The 20,718-nt window shown below is 38.1% G+C and overlaps 1 protein-coding gene and 1 long non-coding RNA gene across 14 annotated transcripts in view; one reads left to right on the top strand and one right to left on the bottom strand.

Moving 5' to 3' along the window:
* The window catches only part of LOC115291598, a 147,183-nt gene extending 141,094 nt beyond the window's left edge, over positions 1-6,089 (bottom strand). For 4 of the 11 annotated variants that reach the window (XR_003908552.1, XR_003908557.1, XR_003908554.1 and 1 more), the window contains exons 1-3: positions 5,817-6,089; positions 4,932-5,147; positions 4,270-4,304 (exon numbers count right to left, since the gene is read on the bottom strand). This is a non-coding gene — a long non-coding RNA (uncharacterized LOC115291598). Of the gene's footprint in view, positions 1-4,269; positions 4,305-4,931; positions 5,148-5,348; positions 5,454-5,759; positions 5,782-5,816 lie in introns of those variants that run through there. The other 7 variants (XR_003908560.1, XR_003908561.1, XR_003908556.1 and 4 more) reach the window with 5 other exon arrangements.
* Positions 6,090-6,192: 103 nt separating this feature from the next.
* The window catches only part of C5H21orf91 (chromosome 5 C21orf91 homolog), a 32,000-nt gene continuing 17,474 nt past the window's right edge, over positions 6,193-20,718 (top strand). For 2 of the 3 annotated variants that reach the window (XR_003908565.1, XM_029939116.1), the window contains exons 1-2: positions 6,193-6,287; positions 7,204-7,337. Coding sequence is in view for 2 of the 3 variants with exons in the window: in XM_029939116.1 (XP_029794976.1) it covers positions 7,211-7,337 (127 nt within the window). In the remaining variant the exon portion in view is untranslated. Of the gene's footprint in view, positions 6,288-6,741; positions 6,829-7,203; positions 7,338-20,718 lie in introns of those variants that run through there. The other variant, XM_029939117.1, reaches the window with a different exon arrangement.

Genomic DNA, 20,718 nt, shown 5'->3' on the forward strand with positions numbered 1-20,718 from the left:
AATAAGTGATTCCAGCCAGGATGGAGTGAGGAGTACTAGAGTCTCTGTTAAAAGTTACCAAACAGGGGAAACTATATTAAATCTCTATTTTCAAACACTGAAACATAGGAAAGCAAATAGGAAAGAAAAAAATGAGGTGAGCCCTACGATTCCCCCTGTTTTATACCTGGAGGTACTTTCTGGCCATGATCAACATAGGGAAACCCAAAGAAAAGCTGGGTTGAGGAGACAAAGATTGAGTTTGGGAAGGATGAAATGTCTGGAATTTGCAATGAGGAGTTACAAAGGAAGAACTATACATAGAGAAAATTTCAAAATAGCCGTTCATCAAGTCTTTGCCTGAATACTAAGCTGTGCACGTGCAGGGTGAGGCTCCAAGAGGCTGGGCAAAAATTAACTACCAGTAGAAAAAAAAAATCATTGGAGAACTACAATCTGAATGACTACTGGCACTCACATGGGAAAGGAGTCATTTGGGTTTCTTCCAATTAGAGTATAGAAACTTTATTAAAGACCTAGGACAGACAATAGAAAGCCTAATCCAAATTCTCTAGGAAAGGACTAGAAAACACTTAGAACAACAAAAAAAAAATCTAGACCCTCACAAATATAGTTTAAAAACAAGTCTCAAAAGGATCAAGCTGATCCACTACTAGAGTAACAGTCTCCCAAAACAAAACCCAATACTCTTCAAAATTCCAGGCATCTAATGTATCATTTTCACCATGCTGCTGTAACAAATTAATATAAATTTAATGGCTTATAACTAAACCCATCTACTATCTCATTGTTCTGTAGGTAAAAAAAATCCATGTACAGCATGATTCAGTTGAATCCTCTGTTTAGAATCTCACAAGAGTGAAATCTAGGTGTCAGCAGTGTATTGGAATGAACTTCCAAAACCTTTCAGTTTGTTGGCTGAATTCAGTTCCTTTCAGTTTTAGAATTGAAGTCCCCATTTTCCTGCTAGCTATCATCTGGGGTCCAGTCTCTGCACCTACAACAGTGATGGCTAAGGTTCTTGTCACGCTTCCAGTCATTTTCATTTCTCCTTCCGTAGAATCTCTCTGACTTTAGTTGGAGAAAGTTCTTTACTTTTAAGGACTCATGTGATTAGACTGGGTTTACCCCAATAATCTGGGATAATCTCTGCATCCTAAAATCCATAACCTTAATTATATCTGCACAATCCCTTTTGCTATGTTACATACTGTATTCACAGGATGCAAGGATTAGGGTATGAATGTCTTTGGGGAGCTATTCTACCCATCATGCTCAACAATGTCCCATTTACAATGTTTAGCATCCAATCAAGGCATATAAGACAAAGTACAGAAAAATATGACTTACATCCAGGAAGAGGAAAAAATATCTGTTAATATATTTTTATTATTTTATCTTATTTTTTAGTAATTTCTATACCCAATGTGCAGCTCAAACTCACAACCCTAAGATCAAGATTCGTGTACTCTTTTGACTGAGACAGCCAGATTCCCCAAAATATCTAATGGTATAAATAGGAAAAAATGACAGAGATAATGGAACAAGCAATTATAGTTATCAAAGGGGCGCCCGGGTGACTCAGTCAATTAAGCATCCAACTTCGGCTCAGGTCATCATCCCATGGTTCGTGAGTTCAAGATCCGTATCAGGCTCTGTGCTGACAGCTCAGAGCCTGAAGCCTGCTTCAGATTCTATGTCTCCCTCTCTCTGTCTGCCCTGTCTCTCACTTGTGCTCTGTCTCTCTCACTCTTTCTCTCTCAAAATTAAACACTTAAAAAAGTTTTTTAATAAAAAATAGTTATTAAAAATACATCCAATGTTTTGGGGTATCTGGGCGGCTCAGCTGGTTGAGCAGCGGACTCTTGGTCTTGGCCCAGGTGATAATCTCACGGTTCGTGGGTTCCAGGCCCTTATCCAACTCTGTACTGACAGCACCAAGCCTGCTTGGGATTCTGTCTCTTTCTCTCTCTGCCCCTCTCCCATGCATCTCTCCTCTCCTTCTCAATAAATAAACTTTAAAATATATATGTTTAAAAAAGACATAAAGACACTCAAGAAATAAATATAAATTAAACAGACTTTTTGTTGAGAATATACTATCTGAAATGAAATTTTCACTGGATAAGCATAAGTTAGACACTACAGAAGAAATAGTAAACTTGAAGACTTGTCAATAGAAACTGTAAAAACTGAAGTACAGAGAGGAAATGTTGAAAAAGAAAATGATCAGGGCCTTAGTAATCTCTGGGATAATATTAATCAATCTAACATGTATAATTGCAACCTCAGACTAAGAGAAGATTACATTCTTTTCTACCTTTGATGAAAAATATCAACCCCATATTCAAGAGGCTCAACAAGCCCCATGAAGGATAAATACAAGAAAATCAACCAAGACACACCATAATCAAACTGGCTAAGACAATCAAGAGATGATTTGAAAGCAGAGGGGAGCAGGAGGGTTAGGGGGGAAGTGGGGGGGAGGGGGAAGACACACTACACACAAGAAGAAAAGTGAAGAAAGTTAAAAGACTAAAAGACAAAAATCTATCTTCCTGGAAAAAAAAATATATATATACAGAATGATTCTTTCAAAACTGAAGGTAGAATAAAGACACTGTTAGACAGAGGTGCCTGGATAGTTCAGTCAGGTAAGCGTCTCGTTTTTGATTTCAGCTCAGGTCTTGCTCTTTTGTGAGATTGAGAACCATGTCAGGCTCTGCTGACAGCAGGGAGCCTCCTTGGGATTCTCTCTCCCCCTCTCTCTCTCTGGCCCTCCCCCCACTCACACTCACACATGCACGCACACTAGCTCTCTCTCTCTCTAAAACTAAATAAACATTAAAGAAAAAGACATTGTCAGACAAATGATGGCTAAAAGAAATTGTTACCAACTTAGAAATGCTACAAAAAATAAAAAAAGAAGTTCTCCAGGTGAAAGAAAATGATACCAGTGTCAATATGAACATATACAAAGGAATGAAAAACACTAAAATTGGCAAATATGTGCGTAAATATAAAAGTTATTTCATTCTCTTATTAAATTTATTCAAAATACATCTTATTAAGAAAAAAACAATGTATTTGGAGTAAAATATATGACAATAATAAATGATCAGAGTAGAAAAATATATTATTGTAAGCATCTTATGTTTTACATAAAATGGCATATTATTTTCAGGTAGACTGTGATAAGTTAAAGATGAATCTACTAAACCCAGATATCTTTCAGCCCCCAAATACATAAATATATCCATCAATCCCTACACACATAAAACGTAGCTAAGAGAGGAGATAAAATGAGGAGACAAAATATTAAACAGCAATACAAAACAAAAAACTCAACTAATCCAAAAAAGCCCTGCAAAAAGTAAAAGGAACAAAGAACATACAGAACAAATAGAAAACAAAGAGTAAGATGGTAGACTCAACCCAACTATATCAATACTTACATTACACATAAATGGACTGAACACACCAATGAAAAGACAGATTGCCGGACTGAATTTAAAAAGCAAGACACAACTATGTTTGTCTACAAAAAAAATGTAGTACCATAAAGACAGAGGAGGTAAAAATAAAAAGAGAGAAAAAGATCTACAAGCAAGCACTCATCATAAGAGAGCGGCAGTGGCATCAGAGAAAGCAGATTTCAGAAGAACTATTACCAGAGATAAAAAGAAAAATTGTATAGTGATAAAAGGATTACTTCATCAAGAAGACATAACAGCACTCACTGCATAAAATGGTATAACTTCTGGGCACCTGGGTGGCTCGGTCAGCTAAGCGTCCAACTCTTGATTTCAGCTGGGGCCTTAACCTCATGGTTCGTGGGCTCGAGCCCTGCATCTGGCTCCATGCAGAGCATGCAGCCTGCTTGGGATTCTCTCTCTTTCTCTGCCCCTCCTCCACTGACTCTCTCTCAAAATAAATAAATAAACATTTTTTTAAAACATGGCAGGGGCGCCTGGGTGGCTCAGTCGGTTAAGCGTCCGGCTTCGGCTCAGGTCAGATCTCACGGTTCGTGGGTTCGAGCCCCGCGTCGGGCTCTGTGCTGACAGCTAGCTCAGAGCCTGGAGCCTGTTTCGGATTCTGTGTCTCCCTCTCTCTCTGACCCTCCCCTGCTCATGCTGTCTCTCTCTGTCTCTCAAAAATAAAATAAAAAGCAATAAAAAAAATTTTTTTTAATAAAAATAAAAATAAAACATGGCATAACTGTTTGGGAAAGCACTTTGGCAATTTCTTCAAAAGTAAATATGCACTTACCGTATTCCTCAGAAACTCCACTCCTGGGTATTTACCTGAAAGAAAGAAAACATGAATGCATAAAAAGACTTTTAAATGAATATTCATAATAGCTTTATAATAATAGTTCCAAAACCAGAAACAACTCATGGGGAAAACAAATTGTTCAATATTACTCAGTAATAAAAAGAAACTACTACAAAATATCATCATAAATCTCAAAAACATGCTTGCATGAAAGTAGCCAACCACAAAAGAATACATACCATTTAATTCCATGTATGTGAAGTTCTAGAAGAGGCAAAACTTGCCTTTAATGATATAAATTAAATATGGGTTGGTGGAAGGCTTGACTTGGGAGAGACATAAGGGAATGTGGAGGTTGTGGAAAGGTTCAATAAATTGATTGGCATGGTGATTACACAGTGTGTATGTACATTTGTAGAAATTCACTGACTATATTTTTAAAATAGGAAAATTTTATTTCTGTAAATTAGGCCTGGATTTCTTGACTTCAACAACAACAACAAAGGTCAGGAGTTTTAAGGAGAATTAATAGGGTAAAATGCCACAGAAAGAAAGATAACTGAGAATTGAAAGAACCTGTTTCACTACAAGAAGTGTTGATTTTGGAAAGCACCTTTATTGAAAAGATGTGTAGAATCCATTTTAGTTATACTTACCTAGACTACCAAATTCAAATAGAAAAGGCACAGACTCTTCTATTTCAATTAATGCTTCTCAAACTTATATTTCAAATGGTTCTTTAATGTACACAGGATTCACTCAGGTCTTGTTAAAATGCAGGTTCTGATTCAGGACATCTTGGGTAGGATTTGAGATTTTACATCTCCAACAAAACACCAGGTGAAACTGATGCTGCCGGTTCATCCACTACACTTTAAGCAGCAAGAACAGATAACGTTTCTGAGGCATTGATGGTTTGTATGAGTGCCAATTTTGTCTAGAAGTTTCCCCAGATCTATGGAATCCATTCCTACCATCAGTTACATGCAGATTGACAACCCAGCCCGTTTCCTATCTGTGAACGTAACCAGTATAGGTGCTTATGATGTTGTGGAAAATAACAGTAATTTTACCTCAGCAGCCCTGGGTCCAAGTCTCAGTTCTGTTCCTAACCAACTATAATCTGAGTCATTCTTAGCTGTGAAATGAGAGAACCGTTCCGGTTTCTCCTCTCTAGGCTGTTGTGAAAATTACAATAGAAAATGTAAGTGAAAGTACAGTATGCAGTATAACCTTAAAAAAAATAATGGCTTAAAATGTCAAGCAAGGCAGGCAGAAGATTGTAAGTACCACAGAATTAGAGTACAGGGCGGGACCTAGAAGTAAGAGGCGGGGCTCTGGGATTATCCCCTGGGGCGTGCAAGGAATGGACCATATTATAACGGGAGGGAAGCCCCATCTAAAAAGTAAGCTTCTTTAACATTATCCCTAAATTATGAAACGTGAAATCTGAATTTCTCCCTTATTAAATATTTCAAAGGGACCTTAACTCGACGTCCAATGATACCGTTTCAACCTGGTGATTTAAAACAAAATCCTACCCAACACATCTCTGTCCTCTTCTCGGATCCATTCGTCACTTTTCGGCCCCCGCCCCCCGCGGCCCCCGTCCGGGGGCAGTAGTTTCCACTACGCTAAGGGGGGAGGTGGTAACGGACTCTTGTATCTGCTTGCCTCGAGGAGGGGGGCGTATGAGCAGCCACGTTCCGGAAAACCGTAAGAGAGCTGGCCCAAGAGACATGGAATCACGAGAAAATCCTAGCCTAGGACGCGGCGTCGGTGCCGGCGGAGAGAGGCAGAGCCCGCGGTCGCCGGCCCAGCGCGCGGCTTTGCCCTCGCCCGCGCCCCCGCGCGCGTCCCCCTACTAGCCTTCGCGGGATGGCACCGTCGGGAGGGGGCGGGGCCGGGCGCGCGGCTGCCTGCTCCGCTGCGGCCGCCTCCGCTGCGGCCGGAAACAATAGTGGAGGAGCCGGAGCCGCGCGGAACGGCTGCTGCGGCGCGGGGAGCCGACGGTAAAGCCCTCGCACCCCGCTCCCCGACCCCCACGCGCCTCTGGCCCGAGATCCCGCGGTTCTGCCGCCTTCGCGCTCCGGGCCCCGCGGCCCTTCGCACTGCTCATCGCGGGGCTCCCGCACCGACGGAGAGTCGGACTCTGGTCCCGGCTTCGTGAGAGACGGGCGCCCCCCCGCCCCGGCAACGCCGGATGTGGAGTGGGGGCCTGGCTCCCCGAGGCGTTGAGTCCCGGGCAGTCCGGCCGTCTTGGCACTCGGACGCCTTCTTGGTGGGAGGAAGTCCAGGGCAAGGAGACCCCAAGGCTCTAGCGACCCGGCTTGGACACCCCGGCTCCGGCCGTGCCCAACCCGCACGGTGGAGCCGCTGCCCGGCCTTTGGTGCGGGTCCTTTGGACACTGCCCGGACGCCCTCTTCGGGTGTTCGCGCTTCCACGTGTGTTTTTCTGCCGCGAGTCTCCGATAGGAAGCCTCGCTACATCGAGTTAGCGAAACCCATCTGAGGGTCCCCACAATGAAGTTAGCAAAGCAGTGTCCCTAACAGGTCCTTTTTTCCTGCACTTAACAGCGTAAACTAGGTTGAAAGACCCCCGGCAGCACTGCTAAGCGTTCAGTGCCAGGGCCGGGGTTGGGGCAGAGCAGAACGCCGCAAACTGCTGTCCATCAGATCGCCCCCTCAGCCAAATGAAGTATGGGATCAAAAAAGGCACTTAGGCTTAGTGACGCCTATGGCAGGGCTTTAAGTTTTACTAGCTTTGTGACTTACCACGACAGAAGTGTGATACTGAAGTACAAGCTTGGCGATGCTTGTTTGATGGGGCTGTTGCGTTAAACAGCATCCTTCCCCTGGAAGTTCCTATCACTGCCGTACCGTCAAGTTCTTGGAATTGCATAACCTACCCTTTCTGTTTCTTAACAGGGGCACTATGAACGAAGAGGAGCAGTTTGTAAACATTGATTTGAATGATGACAACATTTGCAGTGTTTGTAAACTGGGAACAGACAAAGAAACACTCTCCTTCTGCCACGTTTGTTTTGAGCTAAATATTGAGGGTAAGGACACAGAATAGATTGATTTTAATGGCATGAACTTTATACAACTACTTTTGCTGAACTATAAGGTAAAACTAAAATTTCTTGAATGATTGGCTGTTGTGTCAAGTATGATGTGTGAACATCTGTGAAGATAAGAATTTATGGAAAGGAGGCCAAAGTTCTCACAGCTGTGAATTTAAGATAAATCTTTTCCTTTTTTTAAACTCCCACATACTAACCCCATTTTCGCTAATAAAAAACAAAGGTATGACTATTGACTAGGAAACGTATTTTCTGATTTGACACCTTATTAAATTGTCAGGTGGATGCTTTTGTTTTTAGAATAATTAACATAACCACGCATTTACATTGATGAGCAAATGTAATTTAATTCTTTGGCCTTTCAAGCTGGTTTGTTTTTAGAATAATTAACATAACCACGCATTTACATTGATGAGCAAATGTAATTTAATTCTTTGGCCTTTCAAGCTGGTACCGGACTGAGGTGATCAAGAACTCTTTTCCTCAATGCTGTCTTATGTAGAAAAATGTTTTTGGGTTTTTTTTTATGCTTTTTATTTATTTTTGAGAGACAGCACAAGCAGGGGAGGGTCAGAGAGAGAGAGAGAGAGAGAATCTGAAGACAGGCTCCAGGCTCTGAGCTAGCTGTCAGCACAAAGCCAGATGCGGGACTTGAACCCACGAACCATGAGATCATGACCTGAGCTGAAGCCGGATGCTTAATGGACTGAGCCACCCAGGTGCCTCAGAAAAATGTTTTTAAATTTTTAGATAATCTCCTCTATCAGTGAACTCACACATCTTTAATAATTTTTAAGAACTGAAAAGGTTTTTTACATTTCTTAATAGTATCTTTGAAAGTATATGAAAGAGTTCTCCAACTATTAAAAAAGTCTCTTATTAAATGTATCATTTGTTTGGATTCTTGTACACTTAACGTGTATGGACATTAATAGTTTGCCCCCAAGAAACCTGTGGGATGTTTCTTTAATCTTGATGTTATGATAAAACTCTGGTTTTTTAAAAAAAATATTTATTACTCACACTAAAAAGAATCTTAATATTCTTGTGATAAAAAAGTTTATGTGTCATTTGAATTTTGAATTGTAACATTGGTAGAGAGATTTTGTTAGACTTTTAGATTTTGGACAGTTTCAAAACAGTAATTACTTTTCCTGGATTGTATATTTGAAAATTTTCATTACCTTTACTTTTTCTGTTAAGTAAATAGGGGATGTGAAATGTTCTTATAATTAATCCTAATGTATTTATTGTTATTGTGTTTAATTTTCTTTTGAGATTCCTGTTAGGACTTTTCAGATATTGTTGTAGGCACCAAATTAATATTGTTAGCCATTCTGTAGTAACAAGCCAAAATTATAATCATAAGTAGACCACTAAAATCATAATAAATTATATAAGATATCCATCTTCCCCTTAAGATCTTATTGGTTATGATAGTTTTGCCATTTTACTCTGTGGAACAGATGTAGTTGTTGAACATGAGAATTGATGGAAGATCATGGATTTCTTGGAAGTAAATAGAATATGTATAGCTTTGGCCTTAATAAGTATAGTAATTATAACTAATTTGAAAGGACTGACTTAAAAATATGATTCTTCCATAGCATTTAAATTACCATATCCTCAATTATGCCAAGGTGTGAGATCTAAATTAATGTTCTTTGGAAATAGAGTTGGCCCTATATACTCTTCTACATTTTAGATTTTAATTTTGAATAGGCAGAGGCATTAGAAATGATCAGTCCAAACCTGTATTTTACATCAAAAGAAACTGAAGGTCATCAAATAGTAGGACAGTTCAAGGTTACAAGTGGTCATGGCAAACTGTTGTTAGGTGCCAGGCACTGTACTAAGCACCTTAGGTGGATTATCTTATTGAACTCAGGATAGCTCTGGGGTGGCTTCTGTTATCCATTTTAAAGGTAATGGGACCTAACCATTGAGATCTTCAAGAAAGGCACTTTGAAGTCACACAGCAGTAATTGACCTACTGGGGTTTGAAGCCTGGTGATCTTAAGTCCGTTGATCTTTTGTCAATAGTTATTTTAATATCAGAAACCCATTTTCCTGAATTTTAATTAGCTTTCCTTGCTATGCAGTCAACCAACTTTTCCTAACCAGTGCTTCCTAATAAATCATCATTAGCGGGGTTCATGCTGTGATAGAATTTTTCCACAGAAACCTAAACTTCCGTAATTGCTTTTCTAGCCTTTTAAAAAATATGTCTGGTTTTCTGTCATTATATAGAGAACATACAATATTCCTCAGGTACCACCTTTGTAAATATTTCATCTCTGATAACATCTATTTTAATATATAAGCATAACATAACTCCTTTTGTTGAAATAATGTGATGTGATGGTCATGGAGGAGGGCACTTGTGGGGAAGAGCACTGGGTGTTAAGGGGAAACCAACTTGACAATAAACTATAAAAAAGAAAAGAAATAATAGTGATGTATAACTTAAAACAAACAGTTCTCAATTTGAATCAGAATTGTTTCATTTTATATTCTACATACACTGATGATTTTATATTTTAAAATGTGAGTTAAACTTTCATGAAGAAAAATTATTTTAGAATTAAATTTTCTTCTCCATTTATCTGATGTTGCTCTCCCAAATATATACATTTTTATATTTACTACAGTGACAAGCTAGTCTGTTATAACCACTTTAATTTAATGTCATAAGATTATTGTAGGAGAAAAAGGAATGAGAACTCAGAAATTCCACAAAATTTCAATTTTCATATCAGTATACAGCTCTTTAAAACTCAATGAAAAAAAAGTGACAATGTAATCGTATACCTGAAAATAACAAGGTATATTCTGGTCTTCGTCAATAAGTCTTTTAAAGTGTTTTAAGTTGTCTCTTCCTTATGAAGTTGTTAGCACAATACCAGCCAATAAATATCAGAATGTAAGAGGAACTTTTAAAACTATGACATTTAACTATATTAGTTTGGTGTAAGTTTTTGTAGTATGATGTTGCTCTTACCTGATTTCTTAGTTTACTAATTGCTAAATTTGTTTTAAAGCATTCTATATTTTCTAAGAGGCCAGTTTAAAAATTCTCTTGGGGAACAGTAAAAATTTACCTAATTTTGAGTACACACATTTGTAGTCAACAAAAATATTTTATCTTTTGGGTTGTTGATTACATCAAATCAAAACTGGTCTAATCAAATGGCCTCTTGTTTAAAGCTGTGTACGTGCATGTATTTATAAAATGAAGACAAAAGAAGAAAGAAATAAAGACAGTCAAATATTGGAGAGATTTCGTATTCTGAGTATGGCTCTAAATTCCCCTTTTTCTGTGACTTTACAGTTACTAAAAGGAAATGGTACCTACATTTTGTATACTTCCTTGTTTACTTCAAGGACCTAAGAAATGTACTTTGAGGATTTAACTCTTGTGAATACTTGCAAGATTTCTTTTTCTTTGTACCTGTAATTCACATTAAAATAACTTGTCTACTTGTAGGATTAGAAAACAGATGCATAAACTTCTTTATACTCATGACCTGTCCTAGGCCCCAAGACACTATAAACTTTTTTATGCATGTATGATCAGATACTTTACTGTGTATCATTGTTCATGATACTAAAATCTCTACAGTTAGTGACCAAATTACTGCCTTTCCCTAAGCTATTGAGGCTGGGAGGAAGGTAGCCCAGGACAGTCAGGAGCCAATAATGAAAGTCAGCTGTAATGTAGCAAAATTGGAAATGAAACTAGAGGGGACAAAGGTCCAGGACTCCAATCTGTTACTTCCTACTGTTTTCATTTTGTGCCGGAAGACTGTGCAAATAATTCTTAGAGCATTCTTACCTTCCTCTAATAATTGACTTCTTTTCTTTTCTGTGGAGATACGCTTCTTTATAAGACTGGATTGGGGGTGTCTGGGTGGCTCAGTTGGTTAAATGTCTGACTTCCACTCAGGCCACGTTCTCATGGTTTGTGTTGTGCGTTCGAGCCCCACACTGGACTCTGTGCTGATAGCTCAGAGCCTGGATCCTGCTTAAGATTATGTATCTCCTTTCTGTGTTCCTCCCCCACTCACTCTCTGTTTCTCTCTCTGTCAAAAATAATAAACATTAAAAATTAAAAAAAAAAAAGGACTGGATCAGAGTTCCTCTTACACCAAGCAAAGTTTTCAATCTAACGATGCAACCAATGCTTACTAGTTCACCTCAGACTTCGTTTCCCCTGAAATTGTTGAAGTTTCTAGGAACTTTTCTAGCAGCTGACCCAAATTCATATCTTGTTAATCTTTCCAGCAAGAAAAATCTACAGGTGTTTTCTCTGAGTTAAAGCACTGGTGAACCCGTGCTTACTTTTAATCTTGTTCTTCCTTAATTTTGTGTCTTTGACCAAACCACTGTTCACATGGTTAGTAGACCGGGTATACTTTGAATCTCAATATTAAATCCTGATTCGGTTTGGTTATCAAGACTGGTCATTTACAACTCAAGTCTACCGATAGCTCTTCCTTTGTCCTGCTTCTGACACACTAGCATCTTTCCACTTAAGTAGAAAGACCCACCTCTTGTGATAGGGAAGCTGTATTTATAGCTAACTGAATCTGGCATTAGCCTCTTGTTTCATATAATTGCAAGTGTGATACATTGGTATTAACCAAGAGAGTACTTTTATTTTTCTTTTTTATGTCTACTTATTTTGGATAGAAAGAGTGATCAGGGGAGGGGTAGAGAGAGAGGGAAACAACAATCCAAAGCAGGCTCCAGGCTCTGAGCGGTCAGCACAGAGCCCGACACAGGGTTCAAACTCACGGACCATAAGATCATGACTGAGCCGAAGTCGGCCCCTTAACCAACAGAGCCACCCAGGCACCCTGAAAGTGCTTTTAAATATAAAGCCCAGTGTGACTTTTAAACTTTAACTTGGCCATCTTTGATATACTTAGAAATACAGACACAAAATTTATTTTTTTAACTGCCTTTTAATGTCACTTTAAATAAATTTGAATACTTTTTAAATGGCTGCAACAGTAAAACCTCATTATTTGGACAGGAGGGATGTAGGAGTAGGGAGGGATGAAAGTGGAAAGTGGTTTTAACTGGTGACAAGTTGAAATTACAGAATATTTTAAAAGAAGAATAATTGAATCTAGGCTAACAGCATCTAGTGAAGATTTGTGACTTAACTACCAACCCATTTATAAGGAGCCAGGTTCTAGAATCTTACCCTTGTCCTAATTATGGTGGCCTCTTTTTAGTTACTCCCAGCTTTTCCTCTCTCTTAACTTTGTTAAGCTTACTAATTCTAAAGTGTAGGATGAATTTAAAACTTGGGTCATACACAGATTTTGGTGGGGAAGATCTATCCATCAGGAATGAGATCTAGCTGAAATAACAGGAAATCCAAATAATAACGGTGAAGTAAAATGGAATGGATATTTATATCTCCTATATAAAAAGAAGTTGAATCTGGACTTGGTATGATAGCTCCATGATCAGAAGGACTCAAGTTGCTTTTGATTTTCTATTCCGCTTTCCTTACCACATACTTAATAATCTTCAAGGTCATCTCATGAGCCAAGGTGGCTGCTGGAACTACAGCCATTACTTCTTCCTTATTCTCAGACAAGAAAGAGAGGACCGCAGGACATCTGACAAAAGATGCATATTAGCAGTCTCTTGCATCTAAAAAGTTTTTTGTGAATTCCCACCTAATAGTTTCTTACATATTTCATTACCCTTAAGAGAAACTGTTCCAAATAATGTCAGTGTTTCACAAAGTGGGACAAACGATGTTGAGTAGGCAAGAAGCAGTATCAGCCGCAGAGAGGCCTTTCTAGTAATTAAAGGTTATTCCATGTTGAAGACAAACTATTTGAACTACAGCTAATACTCGCAACTAATGCTCTGATGATTCTTCTAATACTGCAGTTAGAACTGGACGGGATTTTAGCAGAATGAGGATTGTATTCTGAGGATGAGTATGCAACCAGATCACATGTGGACTTGTTGCCAGAAAGCTGTAAGAATTTGGACGTTTCTAACCTATCTCAGTAGGTAACATGTAAGGTTAATGCTCCTGCTCTGAAAGAGGTCCCCCGATTTTTCCCTGTTAGAAACTTGTGTGATTAAGCGATTTAGAGATTATTAACTTGGAAAAACTTCCCTACTTTCTCCCAGACTCTGTTCCTGGTAGACTAACATGGTCATCCCACCTTCCTCGTACTTACACAGGGAAGATTGCTTTTCTGCATCCACTTCTGCTCTACCGATTAAGCACAAGGACCCTGGACTCAGACCTGGCTTGCATCTTGGCCTTGCCACATAACTAGATGGGTTTCCTGGGCAAGATACCTAAGTCTCTGTATCCTACTGGTTCTCAAATGTTACCAGTAAGAGCAATTTCGTATTTGTACTTCTTAATCTTGGAAATTATTATGCCAGAATCTCATTCAAAAGGCTGAACTCCAGTTGTTGCCATTTGTTCCAAGAAGGGTACTTGTCAGAGTAAGCAGTGGATCTCAGATTTGTTTGTTCTTGATGCTCAGGATGAAGCTGCAGAGTTAACGAGCACAGTTATTGGGAGCACAGAGGCCCCAAAACTCCATCTGGGGCACACACTGCAGACCCAGACTGGACTCCCATTCCCATTTACCAACCCAGAGAATGTGGGCAAATTGCTTAAGTGTATTATTATTCTGTCAGTTCAGCTGGAGGCATATGCCTGTATGAGTTTTAAGTAGGAAATGATTAATATTTATTTTCTCTTAGTGATACGGTATACAGTTAGAACACCTGTCGAAATGACTAGGAAGGTTGGAAAGCCTCACTTGCCTACTGATTTTTAAGCCTAATCAAGAATTTTTGTAGCTAACAGCTCTCCCATCAGGACTAAGGGGTAAGTGGTAGTATTTGCATGTGTATGTGGCAAAATAAAGGCTCTGGAGTCGAGTAAAGTTGCGTGAAGTCATAATAGACAGTAAACGACACAGAAGGGATTCCAATCAGGTGCCACTGTGGAAAATGGACATTTCTCTGTTTCCTTTGTCATAATTTAACAGCTTAAATTGTAGACTAGCACCTCTGTAATGATGCCATTCACTCACTGGTTTTCCTAGTGTTTCTGAGTAGTCCTGATAATCTGTATAGGTTCCTTTTTTTTGTTTTGTTTTTTAATATTGGCCTACTCTGTCCTAGACTTTCCATCTTCATTCTGGGCTTTCATAACCTTTCATATGATGAAATACTAGCAAAACAAACCCTTGCCTCCTTCCCTTCTTCCCCTCCCCGCCCCCCGACTACACATCAATATATGCAACAAATTTTTAGACACCTTCACCTGTGTAACCAATAAGTACTTCAAATTACATCTCTAAAGCTAAGCTATTATTCCTACCCTAGCCATATCTCTTTTCAGAATGAGCGAATGAATAAATAAGCAAATTCTCCTCTGGCCCTGAAACCAAAAAGATCAGGGTTGGAAATCAAGTGTGGAAGAGGTAAAGATTTACGTGCCTAACTAAAATCTATGCAAGCTGAGCCCACAGAGAGAGCCTGCCTGTTTCTTACGTCTTAGTTACTTCTCAGCCTTTTAATTCTTACCCCACTTCTCCCCACCAACCACGCTCTCCCCAATATTCTTTTTCTCATAGCACCCTTTTCTTCATGGCACTTGTTATGATTGTTTACTGTAGTTATTTGCCTGTGTGTTTGTTCTTAATAGTAAGAACATCAAAATTAAAAATAAAAAGGGTTTGTTAGAATATTAAAAAGATGGCATTCTGGTTCAGCTTCATAATTCTTTCATCCCATCATGTTGACAAAGATGAAAAATATTTAATGAGATCTGGAAATAAATCGATTGAAAATCTTCAGTGTGTAGGTCAAAATTATCTATTCTCAGTAAAGGGATATAATTTATGTGACTTAAAATAATTTAAAACTGTTACTGAAAAATTGAGAAAGAGAAATCAGCTACCCAGAAATGAAAGGGTAATTTTTCTATTATGTGCAAAACAATATTGCCCTGTGAAGAAAGAAGACAAAGATAGGTTTCTCTGTTCTCTGAAAGAAATGAAATATCACCTTCGAGTTAGGAAGAAGCTGGTTTAACTGTCAGTAAATACTTAAGGGATTTACACCTTCAGATAAGAGACTTATTTAAATAATAGAGACTTGTTGAGTATTACGCCCTTTACATGCATCATTTTTATTAACATAACTGTATGAAGTACTGTATTATCCCAATTTGATTAATAAGGAAAATGAGCAGATAGTCTAGGTAACAAAGTTCAAAATTGCACAGCTTATAAGTTCAAACCCAAGGTCTCTGATTCCAAAAAACCAAGCGCCTAAATAATTTCTGCTTCCAAAGAAAATTACATGAACTATTAAAATTTAGGAGATATTAAGGCAAAGTTAGAGATGAATTATACAAATGTGAATATTTAGGCAAGGAACAAAATCTGAGTCTCGGGAGATACGTAATTTTTTAAAAATTATTTCTCCCTGTGATATTAATACACATTCCGTGGAATATCTGAAAATACATTTCCGATGACTTAAGAGAGGAAGATGATACAGTCTCCACGTAGATTGTAATCTCAAAAACCTGTCAAGAAAATACAATTTAGAACTCCTGGATGGGGCTGGTAGGGATCAGAGAGAGGGGACACACACTGTGACCGTCTTTCTGTCCCTGCCCAGAAAGGATAAGCTAGTTGAGCTGTAGACTGACATTTGCTAGAGAATCATGCAGGTGTGGGCTGGTAAGGAGGCAGCAGTTCTAACGCTTTTCTCTGTCCTCCCCATCATCCGGGAAATGGAGGCTAACATACTTACCCTGATTAGCAGTCTTTTCAGGAGGGAATTGGGTTCTGAGTAAGTGGATTCAGTCAGTGCAAACACAAGTGAAGATACTAGTACCATTCCTGGTATCACACACTATGGTCCTTTTGCTCATCAGCCCCAGTAAGTGCCTAGGGCACTTTTAGAAAAAAACAGTTTATGAGATGAATTTTCTGGTTTCTGAGTTTAGAAGGTAATGACCATTGAACTTAACTTCATCAATAGAAGATTTTAGAAATATTTAGAACAGATTTAGAAATATAGCACCTCTGCTGATATTCTGCTTGAAAAACTTAAATTATCCAGTGTTTATTACTGAATATAATATAAAGACCGCATACCTTTATATTTGCATGATACTTCAGAAATTGGAAGGTTCTTTCCCGGCACCTTAATCTCCACATTATATGGGAAATTAACATTAAGTGTGAATTTCAAATTAATACACGAAAAATGTATAAGTGATTAAAATCAAAGAGGCTAAGACTAAAAAATTACCAAAATGTGATATTGACTATAGTTCTAGTTAGAGTGGATTTAAATTATGCTAATCCAATTTGGTACACCATATGGTCTATTAGGATTTTGATAAGGGGAATAAACCCATTAAACACAACCTTGGATTTATAGTTTGTGATAAGGGAACATTGTTTATTTACAAATAATTTTAAACTAGTGTATCTATTTCTAGTAGCTGTTTGCCATTCCTGTCTCAGTTGTGTACTAGTAAGGCAGAATAATGATTTGTGTGTACCCATTTAAATCTAAATCTCATAATCTCATGCGGTTGACTCCATAGCAATTTTTAAGCACACTGTACAATAAATATTAACTAATCAACCACTATACGCTTCAAACCATTCTAGTAGCTGAGGATAAGACACTGAACAAACAAATCCCCACCATTGTGAAGCTAACATGACAGGAGGGAAGATACAATAAAATAAATGAATTACATAGTTTGTTGGAAGAGAATATGGGATTATTTGCCTTTATGATATATAATTAAATCACTAGTATGTTTTCCCATGTATTACCTTACTTAAAATTTATACGTAATGTTCACTTCCTGTAAATAATGTGAAGATTAAATTTAATAGGTAATAAAAGCACCTTCCAATCTCTAAAGTGCTATACTAATATACTTAAGTGACATTTTTAATACCTAAAACTTAGGGTAACTGGTGGAATAATATCTACAATGATCTTCGTGAACAAAAATTGGTAGTCTGACTTGAAAACAGAACCCATATGTTAAGGAAGATTAGTGGTATTGGGGAGTGTTTCAAAATTAACGTAAGATATTCTCACTCATTCTTATGTTTCTGTCTCTAAATACTTAGAAGATCTTTAAATATTGGAGACAATGTAAAATACTGTAAAGCTTTTGTATTCTTTCTACTTCCTTACTAACACAAATATTAACATATTTGTCCTGATAACATTTCTGTTTATTATTATTAAGGTATTCTTTAGAATCTTGATTATGTTACATTGGCTCATCAGAGTATTTTCAGGATTTCAACAATTTTCAACTCTGTGTCAGGCAACATTTTGGTTATATTTCTACTACAAAGTATAATAAGTATATAGATAAATACTGTATCAGAAAAGTCTCCAGAAAACTTAGTTTTAGGTTACCAGTAAATGTGTCTGCTAAATAGCAGCCATAAGTAATTTGAAAAAGGAATTAAAATCTCACAATTCTAAATCCAGTTAAGACTGGATGTAGAAAAATGTTACGCCTTTTACAGACTGTCTTTTCTACCACCCACTCTTCTTAATTCATATATTTACTCTCTTCTCCTTTTAACTTCTGCTTACTCATCATCTTACCTACCTACAGTTACTATCCCTGTGTTCTGGCAGATTGACCAAAAAGATGGTTAGAGTGGCAGAAATAAAGGCTCATGTCTCCTATACTTAGAAGGAAAAATCATAAACCATAGGTGTTTCCCTGAAATATGGATCTTTGAAGAGTCGTGTTCATTCAGGGTCTCCTCAGTCCACCCATCCTGTCCTTCAGTGCTCCAATCTTCCATCCTCCTTTGTTCTCACTGGTGACCTTCTCATAGTCAATGCAGTAAATAGTTTCATGTTCATGCCATTTCCAAAATCTGACACTTAACATTTCCTTCTTTCTTGACTCCCTGGGTTCTGTGATAAAATAGCTGTCTCCTCTTATTTCTGCTTGCTTTTCTGTCTTCTCAGGTTCATTGCCAGGTACAGGTCCCTGAAATACTAGTGTTTCATAGAATTTTGTCCTTGTCTTCTCATATTGCATTCATCTATTTCTTTCTCTGAAGTGTCTTCAACTATACCTCTGTTCTATAGCACAGACACATTGCCAGGCCAAACCACATCTTTCTTCTAAGTGCCAGACCTGTATATTCAGCTCCCTGCTAGACCCTTCCATTTGGATACTTTATACCTGTCTTCAATTTAAGTTTCTCAGAACTAAATGTATGTCTACTTCTGTATACCCATGCATCTTGTATTTCATTCATCTTTGGTTCACATGGAACTCTGGGCCCCATATGCAGAGATTTTTATTTAATAGGTCTAAAGTTGATCTAGAAATCTGCATTTTAGCAAGAATCCCAGCTAACTTTTCTGCAGGTGGTCCTCGGGACCAATCTTTGAAAAATTGCCCTTAGTGAATGAATGGTTCCTGGTTCTTCAGGACTTTCCATGTAGAGTTGTGTAGGTGCAGTGATAATGTGGAGCAGAATCTGATCTAGGCTCTCCTCTTCAAGCTGTGTGCCCTGGCAGGGATGACTTTCCAATATACAAAACTTGTATATTGATGGCCTACGGCCTATCAGCAGGCCTGGCTGTTACCCCACTACTTCCACCCTCTCTTCGCACTCTGTCCTTGAGTCCTACTGATTCTCTCCCATGCATTTCCTGTTTTTCATTCCCATGGCTGTACTTTGTCCAGGCCCTTTTTCCTCCTTACCAATATCACCCCAAGACCATTTAATTAGCTTCATAGATTTAATCCTTTTATCCCCACCACTACCCTACCTCCCCAGTTCTTTCTCAGCAGCACCAGAAATGTCTTTAAAGTACAGATCTGATCCTGCCATTCACTGTCATATAACTATCCATTGACTCCTTGCCACTTTATTCAGTTTATTAGCTTCCTAACACGATACATAAAACGTGTCATGACTGTGTTAAATCTGTTCAGCTGGCCACCTTCATCTTTCGTTACTCCTCCAAAGGCACTCTGTAAGCTAGTCTGTGTGCCCACTGTCTTTGTCTTTCTCACTCTGGTTCCTTCCACCGTCCATTTCTTTCTCACTTGCATGTCTTTCTAAGTTTCCTCTATCTCAAACACCATTTCCTTCTCCTTTCTCCTAGTATGCAACTGCTCCACTTTTGGAGTATATGTATTAAATAGAGGTGATGATAACATCACTGCCTGTGTTCAAGGGACAGCTGTGAGGGTCACAACAAATGAGTAGGGGTGCCTTGTGGTAAATATATGAATCAAATGTTAGTATTAATTTAAATCCAAATATTAGAAGGATCTGAAAGATGAAATGCTACTGAGAAGTTTGCTATGCTTGGTTTGTATATTGAACAGCTTCTCCATTGACAAACTAATGTTTAATGTACATTGAGGAGGTTTGAATTTACCTGATTTTACCTTCCTATGATTTGGTTTCATTAGGTTTTTCTGCTCTAGCTTTCATCATTTCTGTTGTGTAGCAGCTGCTCAGCAAATTTTTTCACTGTACATTCTTTGGCTTTTTTTTTTTAATCAACATTATGAACTGTCTTCACTTATCAGTGTCTTTTTCCCTTACTCCTTGTGGGTCCTTGAGTCATCACCAGGGATTGCCAGATATAATGATAATGTGGTTATGATTTTTCTTTGTGGAAGAGGAACTGCTTTCATTGAAGGAAAATACTTTTCCTTGCTAGATACATTGTTCACCTAAGGAAATTCTCACAGTCTTGAAAAAATTAAGAATCTTAGGTATGTGTGACTTAACCATTTGCAGTATCTCTATCTTTTTTCCTTCACTTGGTTCTTTGGAACATACAGTACAATACTAAAAACATAATTTGTCTTGGACTAAAGGAATGCATTGTTCTTTCCCAAACCAAAATGTATTCATTCCTAGGCATTTTTGAAAATGCTTTTCATTGAAAACAAATTATGCCTTGTATCAAAATATAGGAAACAATACTAATATTGGGATTTATAATGCCACTCATCTACCAGCAATCTCTTGATACTATTGGTGCGTTTTCTGCAGTAGACTATGTATGTATATGTGCATGCACATGTGTATAGGAAATTGTGTTTAAAAATGAAATCAAGCTATATATATATATACCATTTAATAGTCAGCCTTTTCATTTAATATATTAGGAATATCTTTTTCATGGTAGGTAAAATTCTACCACTTTTTTAAGGGTGGCAGTCCATTGTACACTAATTTATTTAACCACTATGCAATTGATGAATGTTTAGCTTTGCTTGCAATTTACTGGTACTAAAACATTTTTA

Source organism: Suricata suricatta, chromosome 5, assembly GCF_006229205.1.
Source record: "Suricata suricatta isolate VVHF042 chromosome 5, meerkat_22Aug2017_6uvM2_HiC, whole genome shotgun sequence".
In the NCBI taxonomy this organism is placed as follows: Eukaryota; Metazoa; Chordata; class Mammalia; order Carnivora; family Herpestidae; genus Suricata; species Suricata suricatta.